The following is a 27220-nucleotide window of genomic DNA, read 5'->3' on the forward strand; positions in this document are numbered from 1 at the left end:
TTTCCTTTGTACTCACAGACTTTTAGTAGAATATTTGAGATAAGATGGAGTTAGAAGGAAACTTGTTTACCCATAGCCGAGAAAACAACAAAGACCCCCAGTATACAAATTCCCGCCCCTGACTTTTAAACAATCCAGTTCTCTGATTGGTCCTCTGGTCAGGTGTTTGGTTACCCTTTCCAGGTGTAAGGTAAGGGTTAAGTTTCTATCTACTTATGACACAGGCCCTATCAATTCCTGACCTGGTGGCAGCCTATCAGATCTAAGCTGGAGATTAAGCTTAGAGGACTTCATGCTAGTACCTTATATTTGAAGGTTCAAATCGAGGAATATTACTATGACACAAGCTGGTCACCTGCCATATTTACTATTCTTTCTACACATCGGGATGGTTTGTTCCTGCAATCTCAATAAAGATTCTTTTAAAATACAGCCAGTTCTCCTGGACTCCTTTCCCCTTCATATTATTCTCCCAGGGAATCCTGCCTATCAGCTCCCTGAGGGAGTCGAAATCTGCTTTTCTGAAGTCCAGGGTCCGTATTCTGCTGCTCTCCTTTCTTTCTTGTGTCAGGTTCGTGAACTCAACCATCTCATGGTCACTGCCTCCCAGGTTCTCATCCACTTTTGCTTCCCTATTAAGTCTTACCTGTTTGTGAGCAACAGATCAAGAAGAGAGCCGCTCCTAGTTGGTTCCTCCAGCACTTGCACCAGGAAATTGTCCCCTACACTTCCAAAAACTTCCTGGATTGTCTGCACTGTTGTATTGCTCCCCCAGCAGATGTTGGGGTGATTTTGAAGTTCCTCATGAAAACCAGGGCCTGTGATCTAGTAGTTTCCATTAGTTGCCGGAAGAAAGCCTCATCCCCCTGGTCCGGTGGTCTATAGCAGACTTCCACCACGACATCCCCCTTGTTGCTCACACTTCTAAACTTAATCCAGAGACTCACAGGTTTTTCTGCAGTTTCTTACTGGAGCTCTGAGCAGACATACTGCTCTCTTACATACAATGAAACTCCCTGATCTTTTCTGCCCTGCCTGTCCTCCTGAAAAGTTTATATCCATCCATGACAGTACTCCAGTCATGTGAGTTATCCCACCAAGTCTCTGTTATTCCAATCACATCATAGTCCCTTGACTGTGCCAGGACTTCCAGTTCTCTCTGCTTGTTTCCTAGGCTTCTTGCATTTGTGTATAGGCTCTTAAGATAACTCGCTGATCGTCCTGCTTTCTCAATATGAGACAGGAGTCTTCTCCTCTTGTGCTCTCCTGGTATCCAACTTACCTCAGGACTTTGGTCTCCTTCCCCTGGTGAACCTAGTTTAAAGCCCTCCTTACTAGGTTAGCCAGCCTGCTTGTGAAGACTTGGTTTGGGCAGCAGTGCAGATATCATAGAAGATGGAGTGGAGTGATCATGAGTTGATTCAGTTTAAATTAAATGGAAGGGCAATCAACACTAGCTTGTTAATTAAGGTTTTTTATTTCAAAAGTTCAGAGTGAGAAACTGAGGGAACTAGTGAAGTCAACTGAAGAGCTCAAGGTCGCAAATGTGGAGGAGCCTTGAAATTTCTTTAAGGTAACGATGCAAAAACGATCTGGAATTTGCATTCCAAACAAGGAGCAAAAATTTGTAGAGAGAGGTCCAGACCTAAATGGATGAATAAGTACCTCGGAAAGGTGATTAGGAGTAAGCAGAGAGACTGCAAGGAACAGAAGATGGGATTGATCCGCAAAGAAAGCTATGTCTGGGAGGTCAAAAAGTGTAGAGATAAAGTGAGAATTGCCAGAAGTCAAGCTGAGTATGAGACCTTGCAAAGGAAATTAAAACAAATAGTAAAAGATTCTTTAGCCTTATGAATGAAAAAGGAACAAGAAAAGAAGCAGCCCCCGGGCATCACTCCTGCCCACTCCCATCTCCTAGGGTATGTCTATACTGGCAAGTTTCTGCAGCACAATTTATACCATCACTTTTATTAAAAAGTTGGAATTAAATCGCTGTTGTGTGTGCACCCTGTGTTCCTTGTGATGCTGAAGCGCATCCACATTAGCAACTCTTGCAACAGCAAGGACAGCAATGCATTGTGGTAGCTATCCCACTGTTCAACTGGCCGCAGGGTGCTTTGGGAAGGGTTTGCAATGCCTCATGGGGCAGGCAGAATATTGCATGATGCAGGTTTCCCAATCCTATTGTTCCATGAGCATCCTACTACATTGCCAGCTGCTTTTCAGCTGAAGGGGGGTGGGGGGGGAAGAGTGTGACAGACTGTGTCTGTGTGTGTGTGTGTATGGAGGAGGGGAGAGAGACGTGTTTTGTGTGACAGGGAGTATGTCAGCATGCTGTCTTGTAAGTTCAGACAGTGGCAGGACAACCAGTCCTGAGGCAGAGGGAGGGGGAAACCTCAACATCAGCCACCTCCTCCCTCCCAGGGCTCTCTGCGCGCGCGCGCACACACACACACACACACACACGGTCGCGTGCCTCTGTGTTCAACAGCACAAGCATTCCAGATTAATGATTTGCTTTGTGTCCCAGAGCAGATCAGCACAGCACTCAAGGGCTGTCAGAAATGGTGCTTTGAAAGGGGAGGGGTGCATGTCTCCAGGCCAGCCAAATTCAGAACAATGAGCAGAGCAGTAACTTGAGGCATTATGGGACAGCTCCAGAGGCCAATTACAGCACAGAAAGCAATCAAGTGTCTACACTGGCAATAGAGTGCTGAGACCTCTGTGCAAATAGACTCATGAATCTCATCAAGGTGGTGGTGTTTTTTTTTTTTTTTTGCAGCGCTGGAACTGTGGAGTTTCTGTGCACAAAGTGGCTTGGCAGTGTGTATACAGCTGCAGTTTCAGCGCAAAAAAGCTGCTTTACAACACAGAAACTTGCAAATGTAAACAAGCCCCTAAATCAAACATGGGCAGAAAGGAACTGGGCAATAAGTGCTGGTGGACTTGTGGATGGGTGACCTGGAAGTGATGCCCCTGGAGAGGAGAATGGAAAATCACTGTACCTTTATCTGTTTTACTTTGGGAATTGGAACCCTTGTGGTAAAACAATTCTCCCAAGGACTATTGTATGTGTATTCAAATAAATTATGCCCAGAGGTGGGACTTTGAACTTGACAATGTAGAGAGACCATGTTCTCTTTATGGCTGCATCAAGGGGAAATTGAGGCAGGTGCACTTGTTGTGCCGTGGCGTCCCGAAGGAAGGCAACCCAAGTTTGTGGGGATGGTGGCCCAGAGCATTGAAAAATGCCAAAGTAACTGGAAGAGGCAGGAGTTCTTAAGGTTCCCCATCATTTACAGATAGTGCTCACAGGGGTAGGTGTCAGTGTTACCTGCTCTGCACCCACAGTAATAGCTACCCTGATACCTTCTAAAGGTGACTTACAAAAAAGGGCTCTCTTCCTCTTCGTGGTGTGTCCCAAAGGCCTGTGAGTGTGTTGGTTTAAAAAAATTCTATCTGATTTCACCTTAGAAATGTTAGGAATTAAATACTTTATCTTCCCCTTCAGCTGACTGTGAGGATTTTTTTGTCTCCAGGAGGTTGATTGGGATCATGATTCAGACATCTTTTCTTTTGAGTTTCAGAGTAGCAGCCGTGTTAGTCTGTATCCGCAAAAAGAACAGGAGTACTTGTGGCACCTTAGAGACTAACAAATTTATTTCAGCATGAGCTTTCGTGAGCTACAGCTTGCTTCTTCGGATGCATAGTCCATTCTATGCATCCGAAGAAATGAGCTGTAGCTCATGAAAGCTCATGCTGAAATAAATTTGTTAGTCTCTAAGGTGCCACAAGTACTCCTGTTCTTTTTTTCTTCGAGTGTTACTCAGACATTGAAGTTAAATTGGTGTTAACAAAAATAACCTCAAAACCAAAGAGTTTTAAACAATCTGAATAAAAATCACTACCCCCCCGATTTAATCCATATTCACTTGTTTGTTGTCTGATGGCATTGTCCTACCATATGGGTAGCTGCTCTCTTCCAGGATATACACCACCTACATTTCTAAAGAAAGAATGTTTTGGTTTTTTTTCCTTGGAACAACTTTTCAGGCCTAGACTAAAACACTGAATTTCCCAAAGTGTGGGGTTGGTCCCCTGGGGGTGATATGAAGACTTCCTGGGAGGTCACAGACAGACCTCTCAATTATTCTCTGAAGTTTCAGCTTTCATTTTAGAAAGATTAATCTCTAGCTGTCGTGTTGTGAAGAGAGCCTTCAAAACATGAACCGAGTGTAACTGTCTGCCTGAGTTTGCAGGGAGCCTGAAGTAACTCTAATGTGTGAGCTGCCCCATTCATTTCAATGGCCTGTAACTCAGATGCCAGTGATGATCACTGAAATGCCAACATTGCTAATTATCTCACTGCTCCAAGCCTGTAAGAAAGCTGAGGAAGTATTATGTGACTATCTAAGCCAGTGGTACATGAAGGGGGCAGGAGTTCCTGGTATATCAATTAAAATAGGTATGCTTGTGCTGGTACGATGTATAAAATATTAGCAGCACTGGCAGAGCAATGATTGATTTCATTTTCCTGAAATGGGTGACTTCACTTTCTAAAGTTTAGGAAACTCTGGAATGACCTCAAACCCAGGTAAGTGAGCTTTAGGCAGGGCTCAGGCTGAAGGCAAAGCAGTGGGAATTCGGTTCCTTTTTTTTTTTTTTTTTTAAGTAAAGTGAGTAGTGGCCTAAATACTCAGTTAAGTGAGAGCTCACCTTAAAACTGCCATTCACAGCCCTATGGGCACATTAGCCACATCTATGTAACGTCTGGGGCACTGAAGTGCAAAGGGTTTGGCCCACCCATGTTTTTCACTCCTAACAGCCATATGTATATGGTCCATGGAGTCTCCCAGATTCCCCAGCATATCTACAGCCTGTTGAAATTCCTTTCTTCAGGTGCTGTGTGCAAAGTGCAGCCTGTTCAGCATGTGGAGAGGGAAAGGGGCTTTGGGGACCCCACAGCAGGGGATCCATGTTGGTCATTCTTGTTAGTTTTGTTTGTTGGTTTATATATCACTGTTGGGCAGCTAGTTTAGAACAGTGGTTCCAAAACTGGGGTTCGGGAACCCCCGGGGGTTCATGAAATGTTACAGGGGGTTCTCAGGAAAAAATTCCCGAATGGCAAACAGAGTTGTCCCTAGGGACCGTGGGCAGCACGGGGCCAGCAGCCCAGAGCCCCTGGACTTCCAAGAGCTAAGCAGATCAAAGCAAGCCTATCTATCACACTGAGGAGATTTAAACTTCAAGACTCCTTATAAGAAATGGAAAGAGAGGTGGATATTTTTTGCTGCTTTTAAAATTAAATAGGCAGCTAGTCTTGTTTTTAAAATTATGAAGAACAAGTTGAAGCTTTGTTGTAATGTGCATTGTTTGCCTGGAGTGCTCAAGACCTGAATGCCTGTGTAGGAGGAACTCTCTGAGTTGGCTTCTTAAATATCTTTATGCAGTTTCACATCTGATACTCCTTGATGAAACATAGGAGCCTGGTCTTATAACAGGCTTATTCCAAGTGATACAAGCTATGAAAGTGAGATCTTGGAAGAGTGTTGCCATTTTTATAATGTAATAAAAATACTGTATTGCTAAATAATAATTAATGATAGTGTGTAATAAGCAAGTCATAAAAACAAATTTTATATTTCCAATATCACTGCTTTTATAATTTATACTCGCATAAAGGAGAAAATCCCTGGAAATATTCATTTTTAGGAGGCGGTTCATGAGACTTGACATTTTAGTGAAAGGGGTTCACCAATTGTTAAAGTTTGGAAACCATTGGTTTAGAAAAAAGAACCCAGCAAACTTTGGAAGACACACAGCGTGAGTGTGAGTCCCCACAACCAATGCACTATATTGGCAAAATAACAGCCGGGAGATTGCTGCAGCCATCCGACTTGGGGTTGGAGTTTCATAAGTGAGGAATGTGCTCTGATATTCTCCGGTCCCCTGAGGCATGCCATCTAGGATAGGGAGGTTAATAAGGGAATCCTCTCTCAGGCGTTACATAACTGTGGTTCCTAAGTTGGAGCAACCCAAAGGTAGAACAGAAGGTTTAATAGATTTCTGGTAGCCAGAATGATCCCTTCTGACATCAGGAATCTGATCTTTCTGAGATCTGGGAACATAATGGCTTTGCTTAAATCAACTCAAACTAGACCAAGAGAGTACCTGGGGGGAGCAGAAGGGCACTGGCTGAGGGGGAACTGGGACTGAATGGAGACCTGTTTCTCAAACAGTAAAATCCTGGCAGAGGGAAATGTTGGGGTTTTTCCACAGATGCTGCCCTGCAACACAGCTAGAGCTGCATGTACCCAAAACTGTTACCCACTCTGATAAGAGAGCTTTGCTGTATTACAGCTCTCTGGCTAGTCACTTTCTGATCATTTTCTCTCCTTTTATAAATCAACCAACCTGGATGTGAAATAGATTTTCTCTGCTTACAGGCACATACGTGGGGCTGCGTAACCAGGGTTCCACCTGCTACTTAAACAGCCTGCTGCAGTGTCTCTTCTTCACACGAGAGCTCAGAAGGGTCATCCTCAGGTGAGGGCGTTCACAGTAAACCCTGGGGTTACATGAACAACAGCACCCAAGGGATGTGTGGTTCGGCTGGGTAGCTGCATGGTTCTGAACCTGAGATCCACTGTAGAACTGACCCATTGAAACAAGACTGAAAGGGCAGCACTGTGCAAGAGAGGGGCAGGTAGTGATAGCTGGATACAGGGTGTGAGGGGGAAGAGAAAAGAGAAGGGGCAGCAGCCCACAGGTATGGGGAGGGCAGAAGAGGAGGCACCTTGAAGTTATACTGGAAAATGAGGCCCACTTCTAATAGTAGCTTCAAGCAATACAATGATCATGTCCAGTGGGGTGGCAGAGTGTTCCCTAGAGAGAGGACCAGGGCACGGTAGCAGGGAGACACCTTTTTCTAAGGGAAGGCTCTCTGGAGGAGGCAGTCTCCATGCTAGGCAGACACTGTAGGTTTGTGTAGCTGGACCATTTACAAGTGAAATCAGCATTCAAGATGCTGAAAGGTGTGATGGGGTTTAAATGGACCGGTCAGGCATCTGTTGGGAGCTCCCCATATTCACTCACCCTGCCTAGGATGACTGAGGAGGCTTTGGAACAGTGTGGGAGAAGGTGATGAAAACAGCCATCGGAGATCAGAGGTCAAATAGGACCCAGGTTGCCAGGGCTGGAGATGGGAGCCAGAGGGATTGGCTGCTAGATAATATTTAATGTTTTAAATTCTCCCTCCTTCTGTACAACTGAAACACTAGCCCAGATCAGTTTGACTTTGTCTTGGTGTTAACCTTTGAAACCCTTTCCTCTCTGGTTATCTTTCAATAAACACCTCTTTGGCTGTAACATGTTGTGTCTCTGTAAGGGACGTGTGCAGGTGGTCCACAAGGCAAGGACAGCTGGGTTGGTGTCCACAAAGCAAGGACAGCCACCAGGTGGTAGTTAGCGAGCAGGGTCAGAAACTGGCGATTAGTGGTAGCTACCAGGCTGGAATCAGGAGGCAAGAGTCAAGGTCAGGGTCAGAATCAGACTGGAGTCGGACACCGGAGATCAGAAAGTTGAGGGAGGCTTGGGGTCACAGCAAGCCAACAGTCCATGCGGTTGCTTAGACAGCATCAAGGGCAACCGCCAGAGTTAAATAGTGAGCAGGGGCCAATCAGAAAGCCAGAGAGTGCTGTCATTCTGGGCCCTGCAGGCAGGACTTCTTGCGGTGCCTAATCTCCACAGTGCTCCTTGACTACAGATCTCTGTGGCCTCCAGATGGCAATGTTGGAACATTAGCTGTCCCAGGCTCCACGACCCAGAGCAGGCTGAGGACAGATGTGTACCTGGCCAGAATGGAAATGTGATGCCGGGTCAGAAATCCAGTCCCAAAGAAATGATTCCAGTAAAGCCTAAGAACAGACTGATCATGGAAAAGAGTCAGAGGCAGGCAGCTCTTGTCACTCCCTTACTCAGTCCCCTATTGCACTGTATCACTAAGCCAGAGAGAACCCCCTCCAGAGATGAGAGTTGAATTCAGTCTGTTCTTTCATTTCTGGGATTCCTCCAAGTGTGCCACCCACAGGACCCAATCCAGAGACCTGGAGGGACCACTCTCTCCTGGAAACACTGCCGCAGCAGCGGTTGGGTCAGAACCTGCATTCTACCTGGCTGATTGATTTTATGTCTCTGATATTTTTTAGCTGTGATAATTATGACTCCAGCATCGTGTGTCAGCTGAAAAAGCTGTTTCAAGAACTGAAGCGTAATAAATCAGTACCTTCCACTGAAAGGATTACAAAATGTCTTGGGGTGAGAGATGGTAAGATGTTTCTCTACAGTTCTGTGCCATGGCATATTCACATTCACAGGTGTCTATTAAACAGGAGACAGACATTACCTCAGTAACATCTCATTATTGATGCTAATCATCAGAAAGGCTGGAAGTTCCCGTTTTGCTAGGCCACTAAAAGCCTGTATGCATATTTGAATTTTTCCTGTATTTCTTCCCTGGTCCCATCTCGCCCCTTTCCCTGTCCCTAACAGATTTTTATGCCTCTCCCGTTCATTTCTGTGAGTCCCCCAACTTGTTTACCTTTGGTCCCTTATTTGCTCCACTACCTCTCTGTTAATACAAGAGGATTTCTCAGCCAAATAGAAAAGGTTCCCACAATCCCATTTCTGCTCCATGACTTTCCCCTGCCCTCTCCCTAGGCATCTTCTCCTCCTTCTTTACAATAAATGTTCTTCAGATACGTAGACTTCTGAAGATTTGCCATGTCAGGCACACTGTCTTCTGCTGGATCCTTAGGGTCCCTCTTCCTGCAGCCTGAGGCCTTTCCCAGGTGTTTGCTGCTAGCCCCCCTTCCTTCCACACCCACAAACTCTCATCCGAGTTTAGTGGTGCTTTGAACCTGATCTAGGTGGCCCAGCCATGTGGATGGGTTAGAGCCCAGGTTCTGCTTTCACTTGGGCCGGTAATCACTTTGCAGTGAGAACACAGGCTAAATCACTCAAGTGCTGATAGTCCTCCAGTGTTTTCTAACAAAGCTCCCCATGTGCCCAGGAGGACAGACAAGTTTTCCTACAATGCAACGGCAAAGAATCATGGAGTTGCTCAGTTTACTGCAGCACACAGAACCATGGGAAATGTCCCCAGAAATACTATGAAATACTAGAAATACACAGAGGATCTCGGCACCAGTGAGGAGGCATTAATTCAGGTCTGGCTTTGCAGTGTGATTGTTCACACTTGGGCTGGGCTAACATGGGTGTCAGTCACCCAGGCTCACTGCAGTGAAGACGTACCCTGAGAGTGTTGCTGCATTTAGAGGTGCTCTGGGTGATCTCTACTCAGAGGCATGAAAAGTGCTCTGGGATGCACATGACCAGGGATTAAGAAATGACAGGGGCAGTACGGGGCACTATCCTCTGGATCTTTTAAGTAGTATTTCAAAGCCTCACTGTTTCATTTGGGTTTGTTGTTGTTTGTTTTTTAAAAGAAAATAAACTCCAATGGTATCTTTGTGGCAGTTGCAAGACAGGTTTTCACTGTGCATGTGAGTTCCAGAAACATCCCTGCTGTATCTGATCTGCCATCTTACCACAGAGTCTTTGCTGAAAAGGAAACAGAAGAAATGGAAACTGAGGCAGCAAACACCCCCCACCCCCGTTAGGATTAAGTAACCAGCTACCACAGTTAGATGTTGATCATTCTGGTTTGTGTTGGTACAGTGCACCAGCAGCAGGATGTTGTGGAATATTTCCGGATTCTGATGAATAAAATCATTGAGGACAAGGAAGCGATTCAGCAGGTAACTCTTCTCTTCAGGAAATCTAAACTTGAGATGCTTTTTAGATCATTACTTCCAAGAAAACCCTGCATTTAAAGAACTTTACATTGCAGAATCAAGGAAGTGCCAGACGTAAGGTTCTACATGCAATCTTAATTTGGGCCTTTTGTGCATATGCTTTATTACATAGTGTTCAGTTACATGATCGTGCACTGTTTTTTCCACAGATCTCTTCTTTATTTAATGCACGGGGGCTTGGCTGTTAATAGACGTCTCAATAGGTGCTCAGCCTTTAAGTTAGTGAGTTGAATATATAAAACTTATTGTTTTAAAGGTCCTTGGCATTAAGTATTTCTGCACCTGTCGTTTTCCGTCTCAGGCTTTTGAAGAGGTATCTTCTGCTTTAAATAGTTGCTTGGTCACAGCTGAAATAGTGCAGCTGGTGAGTAGGTATGTTGTCCTTTGGAGACATTCCATCTTTTGGAGGTGGCACTGCTGGACAAGTGGGTGCAGCAGCAACTGGAACTGAGGAGGTTCCAACAGTGCAGAGTGAGCAGCGTGGTCTGAACTTTGCTGCTGGAGGAATCCCTCCCCACTGAGACAGCTGCTGGGATGGGCCACACTGGAAAATTCAGTGCACAGGTGGATGGTGCTCTGAGGATGAATCAGGCTTGTGTAGTGAAGACAGCTGTTGTCCATAGGACCCCTGCTGCATTTGTTGCAGAAGTTGGAAGGTGTGTAATGAATGAGGCAGGGCGTTGCAGAAAGAGAATGGGTGGGTCTTATGATAAAGGCAGTTGAATACCACCCTGGAGAACTGGCTTCTATCCCTGTCTGTGCTGCAGAGTTCCTATGTGTTGCTGGGCAAGTCACTTTCAACCAAAATGTTCACAGCTAGTTGTGTGTTCCTCCTTTTCTGGATGCCCAACATGAGACATTTGGGGCTAGATTTGCAGAAGTGCTGAGCATGCTTAGGTGCGAGTGAAGTGGACTGGAGCCATACTGTGAACTCAGTGGACAATTTTGACTTTAATCTCTTGCCTCAGTTCCCCAGCTGTAAATTGGTATGCTAGCACCACCTAATCTCCCAAGGTGTTGGGGAGACAAATTCATTAGCGTTTGTGAAGCACTCAGATATGTAGTGAGAGCAACATAGAAACACCAGAGAAGAAATTAATAATTCTGGATTCAGTGCAGGGCTTGAAAGGGTTGTGGAGAATAGTTGAACCCATTGAATGAGGATGATAAAAAGAAATGTCGAATAATTTCCTATTCATTGCATGAGGCAGGAGGTCAGTGGAAAAACATAGCATGTGATCATGTAACTAAATGCTGTATCATAATGCATATATGTGCAAGGAGGTGCAGCCTTACCTCTTGCATTTCTTAACCTTTAAATGATTGTCACTGCAACCTTGTTCTTATTTTAATGTAGTTTTTTTACTGGGATTTCCTCAGATTAAAAAAAACATGAAAAAGCAAATTCCATCACAAGGAACCATGCATGCTGACACCCCTCTCCCCCAGCCTGAATCATCAGCAGGGTCTGGGACTTTGGGTCAACTGCACAGAGCTCTACCACTTGAGCTAGTAGAGTAACTGGTAGCTGTAGTCAGTTGAGTATATAGATCCGGCACTGGAGGGGGAAGAGAGGACACATTTTGCCAGCTATTTGCTGACAGCAGGCAAGTGTAGAGGCTTGGGACTTCTTGGTTCAATTTCAAGTTCTATAGGAGAATGTGTTTTAGTGGTTATAGACCCTTTTGCCCTTGTCCCCTCTCCCCGAAGACTGTTTCTGTGCCATCTCCTCCTATACTCCACTCTCTGGTTCCTGCCCCTCTTCCCCTCTGCTCCTAACCTCCCAGCAGGGCCGGCTCCAGGCATCAGCTAAGGAAGCAGGTGCTTGGGGCAGCCAATGGAAAGAGGCGGCACATCTGGATCTTCGGCAGCAATTTGGCAGCAGGTCCCTCAGTCCCTCTCTTCCTCTTTGAGCTGCTGCTGAAGTGCCGCCAAAGAGAGAGAGAGGGAGCAAAGGATCCGCCACCGAATTGCCACCAAAGAATGAAGCCATTGAGCTGCTGCCGAAGTGCCACCGATCGGCTTTATCTTTTTTTTTCCCCCTCGCTTCGCTGCTTGGGGCAGCAAAAAAGCTGGAGCCGGCCCTGCCTCCCAGGTCCCTTCTCCATCCTTCTACTGCTATCTAGTCCCCCTGGCTCTTGTCCCCCTCCCCTCTGCTTCTCCACACCAGGGAGATCTCCCTGCCAAATATCAGCTCCTTCCTCCCCCTATGTACACAGTGCTATGTTGGTGGGAGAGGGTCTCCCATCAGCATAGCTGCACCTCTCAGGGAGGCGAATTAACTATGCTGACAGGAAAGCGCTCTCTCATTAGCATAGAGCATCTTCATTAAAGCGTTACAGCAGTGCAGCTGAGCGAAAGCAGTGTGTTAAATGTAGACCTGCCCTTAGTTTTGATAGCCTCCTTGATGAGCAGGAGACAGGCAATCCCTCCTGATGGCTCACAGTTCCAGAGCAAACATTTTTTACGGTTATAAATCAAAAACCTAAATATTACTTTATAGCGTGTCATATGTGAGATTAATGCATGCAACAACTTACAAACATTTCATAAAGTCTCAACACATTGTTAGAAGTTCAATACCCATCTTAACCAAGCTAAGACACAGGAGAAACAGGTTGGTTTCCAGCAATTACTTTGTCAGGGCCAGGCAGAGGTCAAAAGCCTTTGCAAGAACTGGCACCTGGTTTGCCAGCAACAGACTCCTCACTTTTAGATTTGTGGCATTGATTATTTTTAGCAGTTTAGGGCTCTGTCTGCTCTTCCAGGTGATAAAAGATGGAAGCAACTTTGGGCACTACTGGGGAGGTCAATGAGAAGATGGAGTTTGAAAAATCACCCTCACCCGATAAAAATCATGTTTGTGTGCTATCTGTAGCATTATATCTCTATGGATTGTTGGAAACACTTCTAAGTAAAACAACAAGGAGTCCAGTGGAGCTTTAAAGACAAACCATTTATATGAGCATAAGCTTTTGTGGGTAAAAAAACCCCACTTCTTCAGATGCGGTTTTTGCCCACGAAAGCTTATGCCCAGATAAATCTGTTTTGTCTTTAAGGTGCCACCGGACTCCTCGTTGTTTTTGTGGATACAGACGAACATGGCTACCCCTGATACTTCTAACTGGTCACTCTTTCCCTAGCTATACCAGGTGGAAATGGTCCATTCCATCACTTGCCATGGATGCAAACATCAAACTAGAATCAAGGAGGATCCTGTCCTGAGTCTTGCTCTCTCTCTTGACAAGTGCAAGTCGGAAGCTTATTCTGTGGTACGGAAAATATCCTGGCATTGGTTGGGTGACCTACAACAGCAGATCTGTTAGTTACAATTAAACCTTAAATAAGAAGCCATTAAATTTAAGTTCACAGGCAAAAAAAGGGGAGAGGGTTGTCATAGAAAAGTACCCCAAACTCATTTGTCTGCTTGTTGTGTGATCATTCAAGGCATTCAGAACTATAAAGGGATCCGATGCAGATTTGTCATCTTGTTTGGAGTTAATGAACATATCATCTTTGTGAAATAACGAGCTTTTGGCAGTTTCCTTTTTGTTTTACATACTGGTACATTTCTAAATATACAGTGTGGGCTGTCAACTGTTTTTTCAATTCCTGTTGAAAGTAGTAAGGAATAGCATGTTACCAGTACACCAGGGAGGATTACACTGCCAGATTAATCCTGCGCTCTGTGTAAACTAAGGAGTGGTACATCTTTGAGTGATGGGGCAGTTTTCTTTTACTATAAAACTTAATTCATACTTGAAATGTATATTCTCACCTTATATACTGGTGTAAAAGACACATGATATAGGCTCTGATACTGAAATGACTTGGGCACATGCCTAACTTTAAGCATGAGAATAGTCATATTGAGTGTAACACATTCTGAAAGTTAAGCATGTATGTAAGGCTTGGTCTACACTACAAACTTTGGTCGGTATAAGTACGTCGCTCAGGAGGATGGAAAATCCGCACCTTTGACTGACGTAGTTCTACTGACCTACTCCCAGTGTAGATAGTGCTATGTTGACAGGACGGCTTCGCCAACTGACACAGCTACTGCCTCTTGGGGTGGTGGAGTACTTATGCCAATGGGAGAAGCTCTCCCATCAGCGTAGGTAATGTCTACACTAAGCACAACAGCGACACAGCTCTGTACATGTAGAGAAGCCCTAAGTCTTTGCAGAATTGGGGCAAAATGCCCAGTGCCTTGTAGCTAACTAAAAAAATTGTAAAAGCAGCAGAGAGTCCTGTGGCACCTTATAGACTAACAGACGTACTGGAGCATGCATCCGACGAAGTGGGTATTCACCCACAAAAGCTCATGCTCCAGTCCGTCTGCTCTACAGCCCCAGTTCAAAACAAAACAAAAATTAAGGTCATACTTAAGTCAATCCCTGTTCAGATAAGAACTTAAGCATATGTTTGGGTATATATGCTTAAATCCCATTAAAGTCAAGGGGCATTGAGAAAGTGCTTAATGTTAAGCACTTGCTTAAGTGTTTTCCTGAATATGATGTTTCCTGATTAGGTTTAGACTAGAACTAGATGTTTGGGGGAAAAACTCATTTGTTAGCAAAGTTGATGTACAGTAACTCCCCATTTAACGTCCTCTCACTTAACATTGTTTTGATGTTACATCCCTGCTCCATTACAGAACGTGCTCGTTTAAAGTTATGCAATGCTCCGCTATAACATTGTTTGACCACCTGCTTTGTCTACGGCTGGCAGTCCCCCTATCAGCTCTCCTACGCCCCCCATCGGACAATCCCATGGATCAGCGCCTTCCCCCTGCTCCACCTGTGGCAATCAGCTGTCTTGCAGTGTACAGAAGGCTGAGGGGAGAAGTGAGGACATGGCATGCAGCCTGCCTCCTCCCTGCCCTGCCTCTTGCCCGTGACAATCAGCTGGTTTGCCTCTCTTTTAAAATTATTTAAAACTGTATATAATGCCTTTGGCTGACAACAATTTTTTTTCCTGGAACCAAACCTCCCCCCCCATTTACATTAATTCTTATGGGGAAATTGGATTCACTTAATGTCATATTTTTCAGGAACATGACTACAACGTTAAGTGAGGAGTTACTGTACTACTTCATACAAGGGAAAAAAAGCAGCTTGAATACTGGTTACTGTTTAATGCTGTCCCTTCAGTGCCCTGTGGGATATTATCCATGAGGTTAAATTTACTTCTCTCTTTCAGTCATAATAACGTATATATCAAATTGTAATTTCTGTTTCTTTGTAGTGTAAGGCTTTGGCTGCTGTACAGAAAGTAAATGAATTTACTGGTGATGAGCAGTTCTATTGTGAAACATGTCAAAGCAAACAAGATGCCACATCGGTAAGCAAGGATTGTTTGGAATGTTCTATTGTATGCAGTGCTGAGATGCGCTGCTCAGACTTGAAAGGTGTATGTAAAAAAAGAGGGAAATTGATTTTTGTAATCAACGTATATGTTGTTGCAACAATCTATCTACAAAAGGAAATTTTTAGAATGGAGACGATAGTAATATGGTATGTAATGTGCTGCTTTGCTGCCTCTTTCAGCACTGCTACTTTGAAACTCTACCCCAGATTCTGGTTCTCAATTTGAAGAGATATCAGTTTGATGGTAACCAGTTTAAAAAGCTGTGTTATGAGGTGTCTGTGCCTTTTTCACTGACTGTGAATTCGGAAGAGCAGCCTGTAAGTACATGGACTTTCCTCTGAGCTCTCAGGGGAATTTTATTCTCTATTTGCCTAGTACAGGTAATGACACAAAGAATGGGAAAGAAAATATGCTAACAAATTCCCTAATGATGACTCCTAGAGTTCAGGCCTACCCTTGTGCAAACCTATTGTAGTAAACCTTGAACCTGTGTTGGATGGCGCCCTGTCTTGAGATTTGAGGTCTTGACTCTGAAGGACAGAAATTTGCCATTCAGGGAAATCTGTGAACTATGCTGTAGTGTCCCTAGCTTGATATCTGCCCCTCTCTGAGCCATGGGATCCCTAGGTACCATTTCCAACTTCAGGTTGGGGTTTGATGGCTTCCTCTCACTACCTCTTGATGCTGGTGACCCCTACTGCCTCAGCCATTGGGGGATACTAGGCTCAGGAGTTAGTGTGCCCCCTTGCAGAGATGAGTTCATGAACTTGAACCTGCAAGCAAACCTCTATGGGATGGTTCTTCATTGAGTGATGTTGTACATCTTCCACTCTTGGAATTGTGTGTCCCCTAGTGCCAGAGATTTGTGCTTTTTCCTAGTTAGCAAACTGCTGTTGGTCCCCGCATGCTCACTGAATGCCCTCACGCTCTCCCACCCACCTCCAGGCGGGGCAGACAAGGGGCGGAGCAGACAAAGCACCACTCATTTCCTTCAACTGCAGCCTTAGGCTGACGATGGAACACTTTAGCAGTGGCTTACTTCTGTTTTAAACTCCAGTAGCATAGTCTATTGCAAATAGTGATTTAGTTAGTTTGTTTTTTTTCTTGGTATTTTAGAGTAGTGGGTGATAGGCAGCTGTGTCGTCTCCTAAATCTCCCAGTTTCAAAACATGCCATTCATGTATTGTTGCTATACCAGCCACATGAAAAGTGTTTTTACTGTCTAGATAAGTGGCATATTTTTAGTAAATGTGCAATCTGCTGTTCTTTCAGCCAGTGGTTTCAAATGACCTGGGAGATTAAACTCAGGATGTATCTCCTGGATAGATCCACAAGACCTGACTCAGATCCTGGTCAGTCAGATCTGTCTGTCACCAGTGTTCCCTATCTAAGTAGTGCTCCTGCTGCAGTTAAAGGATCTTAGACTGAAAAGAGATCCTGATTTCATTCCCCAGGTCTTCAAAGGAAAAGAAAGTGAGATCACCTCAAGCTGTGGCTTTGGAAGGGATTTCAAGGCATACAAAAGTGCCCTCAAGTCCTGAAGCATACCTGTAAGAGCTCAGTACTGTTAAAGAGAGAGCCTTCAGATTAGCCTTAAGTTTCAGTACCACCTCTGAAGTGCTCCATTGGTACACAAGGATTTATATTGTGTGCACAGGTATCATCTAACGCCAAGGATTCTGTCTCTATGATTCCTTTCTCGTTGGTACCACATACTTCAGTACCAGGAGAGTCCACATTTTCAGCATTGGTACCGTTTACTCAAGCTCCCTTATTAACTGGTATCTGGGCAAAGAGAATCACCTTTACTGACTCATGCTAACAATCCATTGTCAGTATTATGTCTGGGTGAATCACTGGTACTGTTTAATAAACATCTGACTGCTGGATCTAATGCTCACTTAATGAAGACCCCTCAAACGTCTACTTATCTTTGTTTGGAAGAATATGAATTATCTTCATTGGCTTCTGAGGCAAGTTTGTGGGGATCTCCTTCTTACACATCTGCCTATCAATGACCAGAGGTTCATCCTAAAACTAGACCTTCCCATGCTTGTTGGTTTCCTCTTTCTTGGGCTTCGAAGCAGTTCTTTTATGGACAGCAGATGTGGCCTTACTAGTACCGTTGTGCTCCTCCTCAGGAGTAGAAGGCCCCATCTTTGTCTCATTCAAGGCAAAGGTCTCCATCACCCAAGAGACCAGAAATTGGTCATCCTGGATAAGCAGCCTCATACATCTGCTGTGCTACATCAGCAGGTTTCCTCCAAGGAAGAATTACAGGGTCAGTCATTATGCAGTATTGTTGTAGCTGTGTCGGTCCCAGGATGTTAGTGAGACAAGATGGGTGAGGTAATATCTTTTATATGACCAACTTCTGTTGGTGAGAGAGGCTCTGGCACTCTGTTGCCAGTGCAAACACTTGATTTCTTTCTGTGCTGAAATTGGCCTCCTGAGCTGTCCCAAAAGCTCTACTGTGCAGCAGGGCAGATGTACATTACCTTCAACGTCAAAGCCACCGATGCTTACCATCATACCGTCTCGTTTCCATCCTGGTCTCCTGCTACAGTGCTTGGTGCTGCACCACCTTGTCCTTTGGACCATTGTTACTCCTTAGAGTTGGAGGTGAGATGTTTCACATCAGGGTCCCATTTCAGAAGATCTCAAGCTTCCCCTTGTTCATCCTTGTGAAGGTTGAGTTCTTGGCACCTGCTTGGAACCTAAACAGGTTCAGGAAGAGGATGCATTGGGGTTTTGCCCTGGTTCAATATCAGGTCCAACAATGGACTTTTTGGAATTTTATGGAAGGGACAGTGGTTTCTCCAGGCTCTAGACCCTCATTTCCTAAATCCCATACTGCTAAGTCTCCCACAAGTGACCATACTCTACCCAGTACCAATCCCAGTACCTAGCAACTGGGGGAATCTTATAACTCCAGTTTCTGGTACAGAAGTTCAACAGCTATCAGAATAGGTGGACACTTTAGCGCCATGACTGAACAATTTCTCATCTTTCCCTGAAGAGGCTGTCGAGTTGTCTGCAGTGACTCATGAGCGTGAGCAACAACCTCAAGGCAGACTGTTAAGAAGCAGGGCACAAAGCCCAAATTGCTGTGAGTTCTGTATAGTAAATGCTTGTTTGCAGTAACACCTTGCAAGAGCAACCATTGCTTATGAGCCACATTTCCCTAGGAACACTTTCCCTGGCAGGTTTCTGCATAGTAAAGCAGCTTTTTGCAGATGTATACACACTGCCAAGCCACTTTGTACTCAGAAACTCCTCAGTTGCAGCGCTGCAAAAAAACCACTTCAACAAGCGTTGTGAGGCTATTTGCACAGGGGTTCTGGCACTCTATTGCCAATGTAGACACTTGATTGCTTTCTGTGCTGTAATTGGCCTCTGGAGCTGTCCCATAATGTCTCAAGTGACCATTCTGCTCATTGTTTTAGAACTGGAGACATGCGCCCCTCCCAGTTCAAAGCATGCAAAGGCTGTCAAAAAGGGTTCTGTGCTGATCTGCTCTGGGACACAAAGCAAACCATTAATGTGGATTGCTTGTGCTCTTGAACACAGAGGCGGGGGGTGTGTGTGTGTGAGAGAGAGAGAGAGAGTGAGTGCAGTGCAGATAGCCCTGGGAGTAGAACCGGCGCTAGTGTTTTTAGCGCCCTAGGCACACTGCCATTTCGCCATCCTGCGGCTCCGGTGGACCTGCCACATTCGTGCCTGCGGAGGGTCCCCTGGCCAGCAGCTCCGGTGGAGCTGCCGCAGTCGTGCCTGTGGGAGGTCCACTGGAGCCGCCTGCCGCCCCCCCCCCCAGCAAAATGCCGACCTCCCCAATAATCCTGGCACCCTAGGCAATTGCCTAGGCCACCTAAATGGAAGCGCCGGCCCTGCCTGGAGGCAGAGGCAGAAGGTTCCCCCCTCCCCCTGCCTCAGGACTGGTTGCTTCCTGCTGCTGTCTGAACTTACAAGACAGCATGCTGACACACTCTCTGTCCCACAAAACACACACACATACGCTCTCCCACCCCCTTTCAGTTGAAAAGCAACTGGTAATGTAGTAGGATGCTCATGGAACAATGGGATTGGGAAACCTGCATCATATGACACTGTACCTGCCCCATGAGGCATTGCAAAGCCTTCCCAAAGCACCCTGGGACCAGTTGCACAGTGGGATAGCTACCACAATGCACTGCTGTCTTTGCTGTTGCAAGAGCTGCTAATGTGGATCCGCTCCAGCATCACAAAGAGTACAGAGGGGACATACAACAGTGGTTTGATTCTACTGTTTTAATAAAAGTGGTATAACTTATGGTGCAGAAACTTGCCAGTGTAGACATACCCTTGGGAGCAATGTAGCAAAAGGGCACCAGTGTGTTGCTATTAACGAGCGTCTACTGTACTTAGTTCACACTTGGTTGGAGAAATCTAAGGCACTATAATAGCCTAACCCTGGAGTCACAAACTGTCCTTGTCACCTAGGCAAGCCTGCCTTTGTGATAGATGGTCCTGTACACCAAGAATCACAACAATATTTAGGTTACTCTCCTTCCCAAAGGATCAGTCACTTACCCAAAGTCAATTGCACCTTAGATCCTACACCAAAGTCAACACTTGTAGCCAATCCTATAATAAATTAACTAAAGTTTTATTAACTAGGAAAAGGAAATAGGAGTTATTTACAAGGTGAAAGCAGGTAAAAACACGCACACAAATGAGTTACAGTCTTAGCTTCCGAAAGGTGGTAAAAGCTTCAATACTAAGCAAGCTGTCTGTGTCCTTGAGATCTAACCCAGACCAAGCATGGGGATCCCTTGCTTCTGCTTAGAAAGCTTTTCCCCTCAGAGTCCAAGCAGCATAGAGATCCAGTTTCTTTTTGTCAGGGCTTTTTATTCCCTTCCTCCAGAGTGCAAGCTGATAGGACGATTCCACCTATACCTCTCTTTGTGGGTGTGGGGAGAGCAGTCAACAAAGTATTTTGTTCTCTGATGTTCCGCAATGGCTTATCTGGTGTCTATGGGCCTTCTTTTGTTGGACAGAAGATAACATTTGCTGTGGCAAATTAGCATTTCACACTTGGGCGATGCTTCTCATCTGACTGGTGGGGGGTGTGTCACAATTTCAGAGCAAATACTTTTACAGTTACAGAGACTCACTTAAATATTATCTTAGAACTTAGGATACAGATACTATAAGTGAAATTAATGCATCCAGCAGCTTACCAGCATCCCATAAAATCTATACACTACATGCATTTTTATAACTCTAATATCTATTTTAACAATACAAACACACAGGTGAACCAGACTCATTTCCAGGTGGGTATTGGTCAGTGTTCAGTTGAGACTTAGGGGTCGTGTCATGTGCTGGTACCTGGTCTGACAGTGTCACAGAGGCCGCTGTCTCTGAATCATCCCCCCTGTTCCTGACAATTATACGGTGTACCAGGAAGTTATGAAAAGGGCAGCCTGGGTGCACAGGTAGAAATCCTTAATGACAATCCATATAAGTTAGTTCATATTTGACATATTGCTGGGCCTGCTAGAGCAGTTTTGCTTATTCATGAGGCTATCTGGGCGCTTACCATGATCCTTTGGCAAACTCCCTCCTCTCTGATGCTCACTTCCATGAGAACAGAAAAAAGGTGCCAGATTCCTCCTTAGGGATGTGAATATTTTTATTCACCCCCAACTTCAGGATCTTTGGCCTTCAATATGCTTAACCATCAATTTCACTGATTCCAAGAACTTCAGTGAAGCTCAGACAAGACTCAGCTTCTATGATTCTCATTGCACCAGTATGTCACAGACAATACTGCTTTCCAGAACCAGTCAGGCTGTCAATACAACCAGCATTCCCCTTCCTCTCATTACCAACTTGATATTGCAGAACGGTAGGATAGTTCTTCATCTGGACTTATCATCCCTACATCTGACAGCCTGGATGATGGCTGCTTGAATGAGACTCAGAAATCCTCTTCTCAAGTGGTTCAGGATATTTTAATAAATAATAATAAAAACTTTCCCCTCACAGCTCTAACTGGAAAAGATTTGATGCTTGTCCCAGAATCATACTATGACCCCTTTTCAGGCAGACAGTCCCTTCATTTTAATTAAATTTTATCCTTAAAATTCCTGGGTTATCAGTTAGGTCTATTAAAGTATATCTAGTTCGAGTTTCTGCTTATCATCCTAAGATTCTATGTTTTCTCATCCTATTTCTAAAAAATTCCTTATGCATCTACTTTAAGTATTTCCATCTGTGCCATGGGATCTGAATATTGTATTGTCTAGTTTAATTAAAATACCACGTGAGTTTTTAGCTACCCACCCATTAAGTCTTCTCTCCATGCAAATGGTGTTTTGAGCAGTGATTACTTCTGCATGTACAGTGGATGAAATTATGCACTGATGTCAGGTCCTCCCTATATGCCCCACCTCTTCATGTCCTGAGAGAGCAGGAATGGGAGAGTGCAAGGGTGTTCAGGGAGTATGTGAGGATGAACAAGGGGGAAAAAATTCTGATCTGCAGCATGAGAGGCCTGCAGTACTGAGAGTGGAATGCATACAGACAACAGCTTGAAGAACAGCAGTTTCTATAAGATAATTAACCCCTTTTTCATTGTCAGTCCCTCAGATATAATAGTGTAGGGTTCAACTGGAGAATGTAATCCTGATCCAAATGCTTCCTTGTATCCAGGCTAGTCTGTAGTTAAACCAACCTATAAACAACAGTTGTCCCATTGTTCCACGCTGGCTAAATGCATGGGCAAAAGGACACCGTTAAATAAATCCAGAGAATGAGCTGTCCTCTGAGCTCAGAAGTTGCCAGTTTTCCTGTTAGAAAGAAGCAGTATCATGATCTCACGTGTCCAAACAGATTGTTCATTTATTTTTTTACATAAGACATTTAATATATGGCACAGATTTAATACATTTGTTTATAATATAAAATTGTTGTTTACATTGTGAATGTTTATTCAGTCATTTCTGCGCACAGCGAGATGCCAGTCTTTACATTGTTACTACAGCATCACCAATGTAATCACCTCTTTCTCTTTTTGTAAAGAAATCCAAATTTTATTTCCATGCTGTCTGTAATTTATTTGCCATTGAAGAATTCAGCTCAGAGGCCTAGGAAATGCTTATACATGACAAAAGTGCGTTCTGGCTAAAAGTGAGGTTGCAATTAGCTCTCTATACATCCCTCTAAACGTCTGTTTGTAGTGCAACTGAAAAGATTGCTGAGCTGAATTTGATCATGATTGTCTTCTAGAACACACAGTATGAGCTCTTTGCAATTTGTCACCATTCTGGAGGAATTTACGGTGGCCATTATGTGGCTGAGATAAAGTCATTTGAAAACGACTGCTGGTACTACTTCGACGACACCACGGTGAATAAGGTAATGGGTGCCTGAGTTCAGGGAAAGAAAACATGGACACGTCCTGGTTTCTACTAAAGGATCTGAGAAGTGTAGTACAAGAGGGAAGTACCATATCTGGAACTACCTTTCTAGCAGATTGATAACACTATAAACAAAGTCTGTACTTGTTTATATAGGTGTAAATCTGCAGTTACTTATGCAAGGCCTTGGGAGTTCTTTCTGGCTTTACTCCTATGTAACTCAGAGCAAAATTTGGCATGCGTATATTAGTGAGTTATAGCATGGACATGCTCCATTTAGCCTCACTTCAATACAATATGGCATTTGAATAGTACAGCATTTCCCCCTTCCTCCATATATAGTACTGTCCTGTTGGAAGAGAGACGTAATGAACATCTGAAGTGATTGTTCAGATGGCAGTTATTCTGTTGGCACTGCTGGAATAAAGCAGAAAATAGTCTCCTTCCCATTAACTGGCATTAAATGTACATCTTAACTTTATCATCCAATGTCTAGTGCAGGGATTGGCAACATTCTGCACGCGACCAATCAGGGTAAGCTCCTGGCAGGCCAGGACTTTTTGTTTACCTGCCACGTCCACAGGTTTGGCCAATCGTGGCTCCCACTGGCCGCGGTTCGCAACTCCAGGCCAATGGGGGCTGCGGGAAGTGGCAGCCAGCACATCCCTTGACCTGCAGTTGCCGATCTCTGGTCTAGCGCTAACACAGTCACAGGGATACATGAGATATTGCCTTCACCTCCATACAGTGCTTGTTCTTGATATGTAATAAATACTTTGGCAATTCTCTTGGAAATGATCCTTTGTTTGTTTACACAGGTGCAAGAAGAACGGAACTCAACAGGTGCCAAGAACAGGTATTTCTAATGCCATGTTTTACGGTTGGACTTTCTGCCATTCTGATGCCAGTGTGATATTTTCAAAGCTCCTTCCTTCCTTGGCAGCCATTTGTCTATTGAGTTCTTATTAGTTCACTGATCACTGCTTAGATCAGTGGTTTTTCTGTGTTCCTGTTGATTGGTTTGGACCCCAGCCAAACTCCGTTCCACTCCTTCTTTTGTTTGCTTCTTCCCCTTTGCATTGAGATTGGGTCTGTGAGGCATTTGAAGTTCAAGAGACATGCCTCATGGGATGTGGAAATACTGGTTTAGGGTCAGCATTCCTGCTGGTCACTCCCTTGAGTGTGTTCAGCCCATATAATTGTATAACACTTTTTCTGTGCCAGAATAATTCTGTTCAGTGGGTGTCAGCTTCTTACTTAAGAAAGCAATGCGCTGCTTCTGTTACCTCCCACTTGTCTGCATCTGTACCTCACCTAAACCAATGTCTGATGCATTAGTACGGAGTCTGAATGTTTCGTCAAAAGCTGGACTGGCCAGAACCCACTTTTCAGACAGGATTTTCTTTTACCTTATCAAAATCTTTCTGACACGGCCTTGTCGCCACTATTTCATTTGGCTTTGCCTTTTTGCACCATCTGTGATAGCTGATACAATGTCTTTTAAACCATGTACAAATCAGTGGTAATAGCTAGCCAAACCTATGAAAGACTGGACTTGCGTTTTAGTGTGGAGAATAGGCCAGGTAACAATAGCATCCGCTTTCAAACAATTGGGAGAAATTTGACCAACCCCATTCCCAGGTCCTAAATAAGGTACCCCCTTAAACCCATAGTGTAGACCCGAGCTAAGTTACATGCATGTTTCTCTGGCCACTCATGAACTAACAATAGAGAGGCTCCAGGCAAATCCCCCCTAGCTTTTAGTCTTGCACCTCAGGAATATACCATCTCACACTGCTCAAGACCCTTTCTCGAGCAATGCAAGTTTATTAATTAGTTCACAACTTCATAAATGGAAAGTGGACATGCACCAGCCTTTGTAACCTGAGCAGATTTACCAACAACGTCAGGCAAATTCACTGTTCAAGATAAACAGTAAAATAAATTTATGGGTTACAAAAAATAGATTATAAGTGATAGGCAACAAGTCAGAGTGCTTATCAAAATAAAATAAAATACACGCATGCAGTCTAAACTCTTAGCCTTAAACATTTAACTAGGCAACATTTAGATTAAGCCGTTTTTTCTCACCCCACTGGATATTGCAGGTTGGTTACAGTCTTTCATATGCAGGATTTCCCTCTTCAGTTCCAGTGTTCTCATTGCTTGCAGCATAGGTTGGGGGAGAAGAGAGAGGATGAATCATGGGGCCACTGTGTTCTGTTTTATACTTTCAGTCCATGATCTTGGAAAGTGCAAATCCAACCACGTCTAGTAGACATTGCTGAGTCACAAGGTGGAGCAACACCCCTAGTGTGTCTTGTGTGAGTGAGTCACTGAATTGTAACTACCTTGCTGGACAATGGCTGGCTGGTGATGTCTATTCAGCATCTGCCTGGGCATTGGTTACCTCCCTTGTTGTTGTCTCTGGGAGACTAGTATCTGGGCACTTCCCAAACTCAGCATGTTTTAGTGACAACCATACAACACAATTCTCATAATTTCATATGCATTAATGATATACATATTTTGATGGAACAATGGACTTCAGCATATCATAACCTTTCCCATGATACCTCACATGGCATGCTTTATATGCAATATCACAACCACATACTGAGGATAAATATGGGGGTTACAGGGTGTTCCCCCAAGGAATATAGTGTCACACTATGTATTTCTTTACAAATTTGATCCTGCATTTTTCCAGTGGTTCAATAAGCTCTGCTAGGGGCATGCTGTGATCCCACAGTGTTAATTGTATGGACCATCTTATGAGTTAAATCTGGCTTGTTGGAAAAATACCTGCTGGTATATTTGCAGCACAGCCAAAATCTCTCCCCTTTTGGTCTGGGTTAACCCTTCACATATCTCAATGGTCTCCAGTGATGTCACCCACCTTGTCTCTGCAGTTTTCTCACCTATTCGTTGCTTTGAGCAAGGGCACCACTTAAATCTGCTTTGCGTGGAGCAGTTTCCAGGCTCCCTAGGTAGATGCAGTTTCCACTTTACTCCAGAGTCACTCCTTGATTCCAGCGTCTAGTGGCTTGTTCTACTTGCCAAAGCATGTGAGGCTCTGATAGAAGAGCTCTCTCAGATCCTAAGTGGTGTTGGATGTAAGGCTTGGTATATAGTCTAGCTTGTCAGAACTATGTCGTGAGCCATGAAATAGGATAAATCTCTTTGGCTAGGAAGGAGAGAATACAGCAGGAGTCAAGATCTGTCATGGTTGTAGGGTTATTTAGATCAGTGGTCTCCAAACGTTTTTGATCACGCCCCCTATCAGTAAAAAATTTTTGAGCACGCACCCCTTGCCGTGCCGGCTCTACCATTTTTGCTGAAGCAAAAAAAAACCAAAACAACAAAAAAACCCACCTCGGACTCCCGCCTGGCGAAGTGCAAAAAAAAAAATGCTCCTCCTGCTGCACACCCCCTGGGGTACATGCACCCCACTTTGGAGACCACTGATTTAGATTAAACTTTTGCACCTTGTTGCTAGTGCTTTGTCATAGGTATCTTTATTAGAATAACAGAATATCAGGGTTGGAAGGGACCTCAGGAGGTATCTAGTCCAACCCCCTGCTCAAAGCAGGATCACTCCCCAACTAAATCCTTGGGCAGGCAGAATCTCTGGTTCAGCTAAGTATGTATGCAGTGTTGTTGTAGCCATGTTGGTCTCAAGATATCAGAGACCAGGACCAGTTTCTGATGATAAGAGAGAGCAGCTTTTGAGCTTACACAGAGCTCTTCTTCTAGTCTGGGAAATGTACTCAGAGCGTCACAGTAAAATACAAGGTGGAACAAATTGCTTAAGTAGTTGACTGGTCCCTTGAAATATATGTTAAGGTGAAGTGGGCCAGTAAACTCCCAGACTGGAAAGGTGTTTATGCGGAGAGATGTGGTATCCATTTGATTAGGTATTAATATTCACTTCTCTTTTTTCTGTTGTAGTCCCACTGCATATCTGTTAATGTACCGCATGGCGGCCGGTGATGCTAAGCCAAGTAAGTGACGAGCTCTTATCATTTACAAGTTGCTGTCAAAGACAAAGGGAAGTTACTGGAGGTTTGCTTCCCACCATTTGATGGGAGGGCCAGTGAGAGGAGCTGGTTCAGTTTGCTCCCAGGGAGGGTCAGGGTCAGGGAGAGGCCAGTGCCATGAAGATTCTATTCTTGGGTAAATAGAACCCCTGGGAAGGGCTTTGGGACCCAGACACTGTCCGGCTCAAGAGTCTGTGTGTGTCTTATATTGGTCTTTTACCACACATTACGGCCATACAGATGTGGTTCAATGAGTCTCTCCCAAATTTCCCAGCATATCTACAGCCTGTTGAGAGCCCTTTCTTCAGGTGCTGTGTGCAATATGCCGCCTGTTCAGCACATGGAGAAGGAGGGGGTTCTAGGGACCCCACAGCCACAACGAGGATCCATGTTGGGTTTGGTGATGGGAAGGGGTGGCTTTCTCCATTGGTTGTTTTATTCAATATTTGTGTGGCACTGATGCTCACTCAGCTGTACAAACACCCCGGGGGACATAATCCCCGGAGGCCTCAATGTAATCAAAATCTTTATC

General features: G+C 44.5%; 2 protein-coding genes across 4 annotated transcripts in view; one reads left to right on the plus strand and one right to left on the minus strand.

Annotated features, from left to right (window-relative positions):
* The window catches only part of LOC116815086 (uncharacterized), a 669588-nt gene that overhangs the window by 591743 nt on the left and 50625 nt on the right, over positions 1-27220 (minus strand). The window lies entirely within an intron of this gene.
* Positions 1-27220, plus strand: part of LOC116815092 (ubiquitin carboxyl-terminal hydrolase 47-like) — a 57782-nt gene that overhangs the window by 16176 nt on the left and 14386 nt on the right. For all 3 annotated transcript variants that reach the window (XM_075065899.1, XM_075065900.1, XM_075065898.1), the window contains exons 5-13: positions 6447-6546; positions 8208-8326; positions 9739-9818; positions 13019-13147; positions 15123-15218; positions 15425-15562; positions 22518-22646; positions 23467-23504; positions 26600-26652. In XM_075065899.1, coding sequence (XP_074922000.1) covers positions 6447-6546; positions 8208-8326; positions 9739-9818; positions 13019-13147; positions 15123-15218; positions 15425-15562; positions 22518-22646; positions 23467-23504; positions 26600-26652 — 882 coding nt within the window. The remainder of the gene's footprint in view (positions 1-6446; positions 6547-8207; positions 8327-9738; positions 9819-13018; positions 13148-15122; positions 15219-15424; positions 15563-22517; positions 22647-23466; positions 23505-26599; positions 26653-27220) is intronic.

The sequence above is a fragment of the Chelonoidis abingdonii genome, chromosome 4, assembly GCF_003597395.2.
Source record: "Chelonoidis abingdonii isolate Lonesome George chromosome 4, CheloAbing_2.0, whole genome shotgun sequence".
Classification (NCBI taxonomy): Eukaryota; Metazoa; Chordata; order Testudines; family Testudinidae; genus Chelonoidis; species Chelonoidis abingdonii.